Source organism: Phocoena sinus, chromosome 17, assembly GCF_008692025.1.
Source record: "Phocoena sinus isolate mPhoSin1 chromosome 17, mPhoSin1.pri, whole genome shotgun sequence".
Taxonomy (NCBI): domain Eukaryota; kingdom Metazoa; phylum Chordata; class Mammalia; order Artiodactyla; family Phocoenidae; genus Phocoena; species Phocoena sinus.
The window spans coordinates 59857356-59868933 of NC_045779.1; the positions used below are offsets into that span (position 1 = coordinate 59857356).

The following is an 11578-nucleotide window of genomic DNA, read 5'->3' on the forward strand; positions in this document are numbered from 1 at the left end:
ATGTTACTATTTGAGCTGCTCCACTCATTCATTTTCCATTTCTAAAGGAGATGAGGGTGAAAAAGGAGATCCAGGAGAGGAGGGAAAGCATGGCAAAGTGGGACGCATGGGGCCGAAAGGTAGGTAACATGATATGACTTTGAAACTTTGCTCTCTCTCTGCTGGACTTGCCTTGGAAGTTAGCAGCTTTCATAACACCCTCCTCTCCAGAGATTCATGAGATGTGTTTCCTAGATGAATTTACTTGCCACCAGAGAGTTCCTATGAGATTGCCTGTTGACAAGACTCGGACACATTTCTCAAGCTTCATCCTTAGGGCTGGTGAGAGAGGAACACCCTGGGAGCCCTGGGGAATTGCAGTCTCTGGGAATATCTAAGAAACTCTGAGTTTTAGAAACACAGCCATGTTCACCGCTGTGTCTCCCCTCAGATGCCGTGCTAAGCATCTCTGGCTGGCTGGCTTAGAGTGTGAGGGGGAAGAAAAGCAAGAGCAGAAACAGCTGTCTGATCCATTGATTTACTCACTTTTCTCCAAGAGCTCTTGGCAAATGGTGGGGTATATATGGGAAGAACAGGAGAAAAGAAAATGAGAATATAACACACAGGCTATTAGGGAATGGTTTTACTCACAAGCCAAGACTCAGCCTCGCCAGAATACAGCTTCTGGATTGTGACGTGTCAGCGTGTGTCTTCCAAGCACTAGAACTATTCCTTGCCATCTGCTACAAGGTAGTGGCCCTAGACCACTGATTTTAAAATCTTCAGTAAGTTAAAGAGAGAAAAAGACTCATAGGATTTTGAGACTTCAATTTGAGAAATGCTGATTTAAACTCTTCTTATTGTATAAATATGTACAATCAACTGCAAAATTATTCTCACAACTAGATAGCTTTACAACTGGTAAATATTTTTTAGATAATCATGGATTAAAAATGCAAATTAGTAACAATTTTGTAGGCACTCAGTAACCCCTGATTAAATTTTTTTTGGATGAAAACTTGGTGGGACAATCTCTGATGTCTCTTTAATCACTAGGTTTTATGATCGTATGTTCCCTCCCCTTTGAAAAAAATGGCTAAGCTAGTCCAATTTGTTTTAAAGTAGCGAGGAAATAGAATCCCGGAGTGAAGCCAAAATGGATCTCAGGAGGAACAGAATTAGAAAAAACTGCAAGAATTTTTTCACTCAGCTCCTTACCTGACCTTTAGATTAAACATCTTCTGCTGTAGTTCTTTAGAAATATTGCATTTTAATATCATCAGGCCCAGGACTGTCACACTCACCCACATTTTAATTTTAATACATACATTATAATGCTATTAAAATAGTTAATATAGCACAGGATGTATATAATATAGCACAGATAGAAGAATGCACTTTTCAGTATTTCCTTCAAGTGAATATCATATACTAGGCACATCATTAAAGGGGAGATAAAACCTTAGGATATAAAGATGACTTGCTTTACTTTTCAGGAATTAAAGGAGAACTGGGTGATGTAGGAGACCAAGGCAATATTGGCAAGACCGGGCCCATTGGCAAGAAGGGTAAGCTATATTTTACTATTCTCCAGTAGCAATTTAAAGCCAATCGAACCTACCCTCGATATATGTTGAAATGTTCTGCACCATGAAAAATGAGCCCTTTCCTTTCTTTTAAAACACGAGTTTTCTCTTTCCTCCTATCTTGGCAGTTTCTTCCCTGCGTAAGCAACGTGTCTTTGAAAAAAGGCCTTGAGCAAAATTCAGGGACAGATTCAAACATAAAGTTCAGTTAGTCTCTACCCAGAACTCTCTCCTGGGATCTACTGGTTATAATCCTTTATGCAATTAAAACGGGTGTCATGACCATGAAGCGCACTCAGTTGCAGAAAACAATTATTCATAAAACTCAGTGTAGCTGAGGACAGTATAATATTCCTTTTTAATCTGAGTGGAATGATAATAAGTCTGTGTCTGAGATCTACTAACAGGATAGGAATTTGAGGTGCGTGTATATACATCCTTTTGTTTTCAGTCATATCCTGATCCTGCATGTTCCTGCTTCCATATTATGAAACACAGGTAGCCTCCCCTTTATTATCTAAGCACCCTATCCCATCGTCTTCTCCAAAAGCACCACAACGGTAGCAGGTTGTTTTTTTAATAGATCTTTACTGGAGTATAATTGCTCCACGGTACTGTGTTAGTTTCTGTTGTACACCAAAGTGAATCAGCCGTATGCATACATATGTCCCCATATCCTCTTCCTCTTGAGGCTCCCTCCCACCCTCCCTTATTGCTTCTGATATTCAGCAATTCATACAGACATCGTTCTGTTGGGTTGAAGTTACAAAGCGATCTCCTTTAACCTGGATACACAATTTATTTGAGCATAGGAGAACGGGCTCAAGTGCGGATGATTTGCATAACAGGGGCATTTTAAGCAGATACTTGCTATGCTGGAGCTCACCACAGTAGTAGTGGGAGGTGGCTACGAAATTATGACCTAAGTACAGTATTTACTCCAGTTAATTTTATGCAGTTATGATTTAATACTACATCTTTACATTTGCTTACATTTCTCGCAACTGGGAATGGCACCATGTATGGTCTGTAGTCGTGTCTGTAAGTTTTGATGAATTTTAACTTTTTATAATCAGTTTGTGTATATTTTATGGTGTAAATGATAAAATAAACTAGTATCTACATCTATTTTATACATTCATGACATACCTAAATTTTTCTTAATTTTTTTCAGTATTTCTAGGCTACGTGGTTTATCTGTGAGTTTTTTCAAATTGTTGAAAATCTCCCCAAATTTCCCCAATATATTTATTTTAAAACTTTGCACATAAGTGAACCCGCACATTTCAAACCCGTGTTGTTCAAGGGTCAACTGTATAATGCTGAATAACCACAGGACTACTATAGGAACCATGTCAGAGAGTAAAGCCAGATTGGTATGAAAAGGAACTGACCGGGCTTCCCTGGTGGCGCAGTGGTTGAGAGTCCGCCTGCCGATGCAGGGGACATGGGTTCGCGCCCTGGTCCGGGAAGAACCCACATGCAGCAGAGCGGCTGGGCCCGTGAGCCATGGCCACTGAGCCTGCGCGTCCGGAGCCTGTGCTCCGCAATGGGAGAGGCCACAACAGTGAGAGGCCCGCGTACCGCAAAAAAAAAAAAAAAAAATACTGGAAAGTAGTCACAGTGCTTACATCTTCTCAGAAAAAAAAAAAAAAAAGTCCATGCATCAATTCAAGTATCTATTTCCCACATTAAGATCCAGTTAAAGGCTACTGCTTCAATGAATCTTTCCCTACTCTGATCCACAGCCGTCTTTACCTTCTCTGAAAACCTACCAGGCAATTCCTTTTTTTCATTCTGTTTGTAGACAATGGTGCTAATGTCTCATCTCCTTGGTCTCTTATGAGCACTTTGTTTTCCTTAAAAACCTATTTTTTTTGGCCGTGCTGCGCGGCTTGCAGGATCTTCATTCCCTGACAAGGGATTGAACCCGTACCCTCGGCAGTGAAAGAGTCCCAGCCACTGGACGGCCAGGGAAGTCCCCCAAAACCTATCATTTTCTAAAGCAAATACTCTATGTATGCTTTTTTTTTTAATATTCATTATTGGGCTTAGACCAGAACTAGGGTCATAGCAGAACTAGAATCAATTTTCAACCTATGTTGAAGTGAAAGGATTCACATATAAAGAAAATAAACGATTTTTAATTAAAATATTAAGCCATATTCACATGAACTTTCAAGTCCATATTGCTTTTGGTGATGATAGGACTGATATTCCTTTCAACTTTTTATAACATGTTTTGAAAACTTGGCTTCCCTTCATTAAGTCATTGGTTAAGTTATTTGAAAAGCACCATGAACTGGGGAGTCAGAAGTGGTTGGGTTTCAATACCAGCACTGCTATGGAATTGCTGGGTGTCCTTGAGCAATTTATTTTGCCTCTCTGATCTTCAATATCTTCAGTTGTAGAATAAATATAATGATAGTACCTAGCTCATTGGATTTAATATGATAATACCTATAAAGTATCTAACTTGGCAAATGATTGGCACTCAGCAAGTATATATTCCTTTTCTTCCATTAACATACTCTCAAAATCTAGTCTTATCTTTTCCAATTTACATATAAGGGGAATGAGGAGTTTGCAGGACACAGCTTAGGTGTGTCCAGATCAATCTTCCTCATCAGGGTGCTCGGCATATTTTTATGCTTCTTTCCCAGCTGTACCTTGTTGTTGTACATTGTTTCCTATGTTGCTCCCACCTTCACCTGCTGAAGCTCCAATGCCATCTCCTCAGGAGAGCCTTCCTTCATTCTTCCAGCTGGGGCACTACCTCTTCCAACTGCCGTCTGCATTGGACAGAGTATGTTATCTCTGCTCATGGTCTTTCTTATAATATTTATCACATTCCATTGTCATAGATTTCACCATTGTTTCATTTCATCCAAGTACAAGTTCTGAGGCATTCCCCAGCATACTTAAACTACATTTGGGGTTTCAAGGACTCCCCTCCTTTTGTCTGGGGAGCTCTGGCATCACTGTAAAGAAGAGTGTCCACGTAGGTCAATTCGGAAAGGCTCAGCAAACCCTGGGGGCCCTGGCAGGCATGCCTTTCTGCATGATCAGTGGTCAATATGTACGGGACTCAGTGAAAAGCAGTCAGCAGACAGTGATGAAGGAATAGCTAGTGGGCAGGCAACATGGGGAACCCTTTGGGTTTTAGAGTGGCTCCCAGGTTTTCCCTTTTGCTGGGAAAGGAAGGGGTTAGGCAGAACCTCAATGCTGACCCCACTGCCCCTTACATTGCCCCCTCGGTCATATACCCAATTCCTGGCCACATCATTATTCTACAAGAGTAAGCCTCATACTCTTCTCTAGCCTGGATGACCTTCATCCTGTATTCATCCCCCTGAATTCTTTCTTATTCTTTTTCCAGATCACCGTTGAAGCATAAACTCTGTTTTACTTCTATCAGGGTCTTCTCTTTGGAGAAGAGGACTTCAGGGCCCAAAGCTTCAGGCAAACATTTCCTCTTATAAATCAAAAGTTTTGCTTTCAATTATTGTGCCTGATGTGGGCTTCAAGAGCTTATTTTGAAGTTGAAAAAATTCAACATTTTTTTCCTCTCTGCTTTAATAATTCTGATTCTCTGAAAACTGTTTTGTGGATGTCTCTGACTGAATAAGAAAAGGGTCAAATACAAAAAAGAGCAGAGAGGAAAATTATCAAGGTTGATATGTCAGTATAATATTTTTGACACAACTTTAAATTATGGATATTTGCATATATCACATCTCTTCCAAAAAGCATAAACTCTTTCAAGCCAGATGTTTAATCTTGTCTCTCTTTATACCCTTTCAAAGTACCAAGCAAGTCTTTTGTCTTGCATAGAGTAAGTAAATAGTAAGTATTTGTTGAATTAAATTGAAAAAGCATGATACATGTTTTTGAAAATCCAAGGGCAGAGCCACATGGAAGAACTTGGGGGCATAATAAATACACAGACACTGTGTAGTGCTAATCAGTTGATCCAGATGTGTAAAACAATGGTACTTTTTAAATTAAAAACATGCAGAATATTGTCTTAGCTTTGCCCAGAAGGCCACATTATAAAAACATGTTAGTAAGATCAGTGACACAAACTTAAACGTTTATACATCCAACTGGAATTCTGCATTCCATCTAATTAAATTATGACTTGTTTGATTTGCTGTACCTGTACAGCCAACTCAAAATCAAATTATTTTTATAAAACCAAGGAATATTTGTTGGAGATATTGCAATGAATTTTAAAACCTCTTTCCTGTTATTTTAGGTGTATAAGATATTGTCTGCCTGAAATAATTCTATTTCATTAGATTTTATGCGTTCTATTCTATTCATCAATAACACTATTTTATTTAGTTGTTCTTTTCATGGCTACTGTTTTTCTTCAGGTGACAAAGGGGAAAAGGGTTTGCCTGGGATACCTGGAGGAAAAGGCAAAGCAGGTATAATATACTTAGTTTTTCTTCTTAATTTTTAGCATCATTCCAAATCTATTCATCTTAAAAATGAATATAGTGTATAGAAAAACAATAGTCTTTTCAGTGGGATTAACCTCATTTTCCTTGGGCCAGAAGAAAGGGAAGAATGAAAATTTCCTCTCTATCTGCTGGTGACTTTCCAGGCCTCTGGGGGAGGGGAGGATGGTGCATTCCACCCCTCCCATGCTTACCATGAGGTAGCAAACCCAGCACATCAGGAAGCAGCCCTCATTCTCTGAGACCAGGAGGAAAATCCACGAGGGCCACAACAATTGGACCAGCACGTCTTACATTCCACCAACATCTCAGCCAAATACTGGCCAAGCAGTTTGCCAGCAGCAAACTGGCCTGATCCAGTGAGGCCCTGTGGTTACAGAACATGCCTCAGTGGCCGGGGAGTTTCTCCCTGATACTGAAAGAGAGGTCTATTTCCAGCGCTCGATGCAAGGAAAAAAGTAGCTTGTTCTTGGTGAGCTTCAATTATTTCTATCCGTAAAGGTGTAGTGCGGACTAATTCTAAGAGCTCTTTTAACTTCCTTATATTTAACTGTGAATGTGGATAAATAAAGCCACAGATATTTTTTTTCCTTTGGCTAATAGAATTCATTTTGCTTTTCAACAACCAAAGAAACAAAGCCAATGGAAATGTTGACATGAAGCAGCCATTAAATAGGAAAAGGGAATCATTTGAATTTTTTTTAACTTTTTACTTTATATTGGAGTATAGTTGATTAACAATGCGTTCGTTTCAGGTGTGCAGCAAAGTGATTCAGTTATACATATACACGTGTCTACTCTTTTTCACATTCTTTTCCCATTTAGTTGTTACATAATATCGAGCAGAGTTCCCCGTGCTATACAGCAGGCCCTTGTTGGTTATCTGGGAATCATTTGAATTTTACATCATTTTCCTTACAATTCTTTCTCTGCCACATTACCAGTAGGTAATTGAAAAGGTAAATGATCAAAGGGGAATTAATGGCAGAAGTTAAAATCATAGTTAATCCACAAATGGATCAACTGACTCTTGAAATTGTAAGATAGATCTATTCACAAGATTTAAACTTAGTCCTTGAAACGTTAAGCTATACTGCAAATGGATAATCAGAATTAACATTTATTTCATCGTGAAAGTTTTCTCCTGTCTTGGCAGAGTTGTGTGAGCCAGTGAACAATGCAGTAACAGAAGAGAAGACTGGCTAGAAATATGTTTTTTTAAAAGCTGTAAAGATTTTATTCTGAGACTGGTATGTTCTGTGTTCAACAGAATGCCAAATGGTCCACAATATGTGTACAGTGGCTAGTCATATTTACTGTTCTTTTAAAAAATCTGGTTTAGAACTGTGTTTTAACTAATTTAAAATATTTAAAAAGATATTTTCTGAATTCCTAAAGACAAGGTATATCAGAAACCCTGTATTAAATAAAAGACGAAAAGCATAGCCGTTCACAGAGAGACGTAGCCAGACTAGAAGAAGACAGTAAATATTGGGAAGAGAGCAATTGCTCTTTTCAACCAGTCTGCTTGTGCTTCAACATGAATTCACAGCTTTGTCATTTAAAAGGGACTGTCTGTGATTGCGGAAGATACCGAAAAGTTGTTGGACAACTGGATATCAGTGTGGCTCGCCTCAAGACATCGATGAAGTTTGTCAAGAATGGTGAGTCTCTTCTATCGCTTTGTACTATTTATCCGTGGATTTATCTCTTTCAACACTGCAATTCCAACATCCCTAGCAGGAAATAACTTTGGGCAAAGGCCTACTGAATAGTGTCAACAGTTTAAAGTCTCTCAAAATCCTAATTATCCACTCAGTCTAGGACGCTTTAGGTCCACTTCCTGTGGACATACATATGTGCGCTCCTATGGGTAGAAAAGGGTGCTTTAGTGAGAGAGGGGAATGAAGAAGAGGCAGAGTCTGGCTAGCTGGGCCTTAAGAAAAAAAGGGCCCAGCTTTCAAACAGACAGCCAGCATCTCAGAAGATAAAAGTAATAATAAAAACAACAGCTACTTTCTTGAGTACTTGGAATAATAATAATTTTTATGATTAGACCGAAGCTTAGAGAGATTATCTTACCCATAGATACAAGCTAATGAACAGTGGAGCATGGATCTGAACACAGGTTTCATGACTCCTTTACCCTCAGTGCAAATCAATGGGAACATTATGCATTTCTCTAAATTGTGCAATTTTCCATATCAGTCATTTTTGTTTTCCCTTGTATTTCCCTATTAAAGTTCTCAATAAAGCCCTTAAAGTGGGGCTTATGTGCCCTCTCCTGAGACAGTATGAATGAGGGAACTGTTTTAGTTACTGTTACGGTTGGTTTCACTTTGTTGTACTTTTATTTATTATAATCCAGCCATATTTATTGTACAATACTGGAGGCACACAGTTGCCATCTTGTGTCCATTCTCGTCTTGTAATACTAAAGGCATAGGAAATGTTTGATATGAACTAACCCTCAGTTATAACTCTGGTTGTAACCTATACAGAAGATGCCACATCTGACATGACTTGGACCTTAATGAATAAACCAGACCCCAGAGGTTCAACATAGTGCAATGGTCCTTAACATTTGAGTGCTCATAGATTTATTTGTCAATTTTAACTTATAGACCCTAAAAAGATGGACGTAGATGCCCCCATAGGCCAAAACGTACATGGCATATTATGAGCTCGAGATGATTCTGAGTCCCCGATTCTGTCCTGAATCTTACTCAGAAGCTCAGTCTCCTTCATCTACCTGGAGTGAAGTATAGACCATCTATCTCAATTGATGTATATGTTCACAATCTAGGAATCTGGCCCATAGGGACAAACTTCTGTATTATTTCCGTATCAGTCCAATAAGCCTTTACCACCCCTTAACGCTGTTCCAGGCACTGAGGCTACTGAGTGGCAAAGACATGGTCACTGGCCTCAAGATGCTCACAGTTCAGTAGAAGAGACACACAAACAATTAGACTAGAATGTGTCAAGTGCTGTGAAGTGAAAGGGACAATGGAAACATAGGGGAGAATGCACAGGAGTGCTCATGTCTGTCCAGGAGCATTGAAAAGGCTCTTATAGGAGAGAACACTTCCACTAAGATCTAAAGGATGGGTAGGAATTTGCCGGATAAAGCAGTAAGAAGACCTTCCAGGCATGAAAGGTACGGAAGCGGAAGAGAGAAGGTCATGCTCATGGAACTGTAAGTGTGGCAAAAGCATAAACTAGGAGGGGAAAAATTGTCTGAGATGAGCTGAGTGACAGTTCATATAACACATCTTTGTCAAAATAGCTCTCTGCTTCACATTGTGAGGGAAGTGAAGGAGAAAAAGACAAGGGAGGACCAATGACAGGAGTTTGTTCCCCATTTGACAGCTAGAAAGGTGGAGAAAATATTGAACCAGTGCCCACCTCATGATAGGTTCTTGGAAAAGAATTTTAAACGTTGAATAAATGAATTTAAATTAGCAATATTTTATACTTAGCGTTTCTCTTTTTGACATATATAATCACATTCTTCTTTTCCTTGCTGCAAAGTCATAGCAGGGATTAGGGAAACTGAAGAGAAATTCTACTACATCGTTCAGGAGGAGAAGAACTACAGGGAATCCCTGACCCACTGCCGGATCCGGGGTGGAATGCTAGCCATGCCAAAGGATGAAGCTGCCAACATGCTCCTGGCAGACTACGTCTCCAAGAGTGGCTTCTTCCGGGTGTTCATCGGGGTGAATGACCTTGAGAGAGAAGGCCAGTATGTGTTCACCGACAACACTCCACTGCAGAACTACAGCAACTGGAAGGAGGGTGAGCCCAGCGACCCCTACGGCCACGAGGACTGTGTGGAAATGCTGAGTTCAGGCAGGTGGAATGACACAGAGTGCCATCTTACCATGTACTTTGTCTGTGAGTTTGTCAAGAAGAAAAAGTAACTTCCCTCTTGCTGTACACTTGTCATTTCCCCGTGACTACCATGGCAGGTATTTTTATCCATCTTTTTCTGTCTAATTACACTAAATTCAGTCTGACTCAAGGCAAGTGAGAAATGCTAGACTGAGGTTTGGAATCTCCATCGCCATGTTCGTCCATGGCGATTTTGAACATTTTCATACACGGTATGTTACTGAGCCATAAGCTCACCAGATTACGGGTCCCAAGAGAGAACTCGAATTACTAGTTGTGCAGGAGGTGGTTGTCTGTGTCTCAAATGAAGTTTTCACTTGGCATTTGCTCTGCCACCTCTCCCTAGAGCCGTAAACCACTGTCTGTCTAGCCCAGTGGATAATTGGATAGTTGGTTGGGGATGATTAGGCTCCAAGCCAGACATATGAGAGGCTCTTCTCTTAGGAATGTCAAGGTATTATCTGTCTTTGAACCCAAGATCCCCAATTCTTTGACCAGTCACCCACCATGGCCATAGCCACACATGCAAGGTCCTCTTCTTTGCATACACTCAGAAATACTTCAACTCTAAGCCTCTATATGAGGAACTTCTAGCCTAGTGCCCTGTTCCAGACCATATGGAATCGTACAGATGACTTCTGTTCTTCTGGTTGACGGCCTTCACTGAAGTATACCAAGCCTTGGCCCCCTTTCTGTAGGCCCACAGGTAAATTCCAGGCCTCCAGATATTAACCCTGTGATCTGAGGAAAAGGGAGCTCTAGAAATTGAAAAGAAAAAAAAGAAAAGGTTAGCTCCCACACAATATTATTTATAATCCTCCTGCTAAATTGCCCCCTTTATTAATATGGCTCCATTTTTCCTCATCTTAAGTTCATCCATAGCAACTTTTCTCCCCTTGGGCATGGAGAATGAAGGAAAGGGTTTGTGAAGCCTTCAGAAAACTCTGGAAGCTTCAGGGTGCTACCAACACCAAGTCTCTAAGACTCTTGTCTGCCTCTAATATATCATGCATGGTGACATTTTGTGGGAGGCCCTTTATTCTCTGCAACTGTATGTTGTAAAAATCTCACATCAGTGATGCCTTCAAGTACTTTCAAGTATATCACAAGAATGTGTCAAGTGTGGAGTTTGGAACATGCCTGAGACTCACATTTACTAAGCTGGTAAAATTCTACTTTGAACTGCAGATCAAACCTCAAAGCAGCTCTAAATTGAAATTTTAAAATAAAAGTTCAACAAAACCCTAGATTATCCCCTTATAAACTGATGCTCCAGTTATAGTTTGTGACATATAATTAGACGTTTAAAATGCTGGCAGAACAGTTAATGAGGGGCTTCCCTGGTGGCGCAGTGGTTGAGAATCTGCCTGCTAATGCAGGGGACACGGGTTCGAGCCCCGGTCTGGGAAGATCCCACATGCCGCGGAGTGGCTGCGCCCGTGAGCCATGGCCGCTGAGCCTGCGCGTCTGGAGCCTGTGCTCCGCAACGGGAGAGGCCACAACAGTCAGAGGCCCACGTACCCCAAAAAAAAAAAAAAAATTACAAAGCAGGACACCATATCAAATCCAGTATCCTGGGGTAGAATGCCAGCCAAGAGCTTGAGGAACAAGAATCTAGAAGCACTTAGAGGAAAAGAAAGGGATTAGAAA

General features: G+C 40.4%; 1 protein-coding gene across 3 annotated transcripts in view; it reads left to right on the forward strand.

Moving 5' to 3' along the window:
- Positions 1-11311, forward strand: part of COLEC10 (collectin subfamily member 10) — a 162318-nt gene extending 151007 nt beyond the window's left edge. For all 3 annotated transcript variants that reach the window (XM_032610432.1, XM_032610431.1, XM_032610433.1), the window contains 5 exons: positions 48-119; positions 1476-1547; positions 5945-5998; positions 7600-7695; positions 9566-11311. In XM_032610432.1, the coding sequence (XP_032466323.1) occupies positions 48-119; positions 1476-1547; positions 5945-5998; positions 7600-7695; positions 9566-9957 (686 nt within the window). In that variant the 3' untranslated portion in view covers positions 9958-11311. The remainder of the gene's footprint in view (positions 1-47; positions 120-1475; positions 1548-5944; positions 5999-7599; positions 7696-9565) is intronic.
- Positions 11312-11578: the final 267 nt, after the last annotated feature.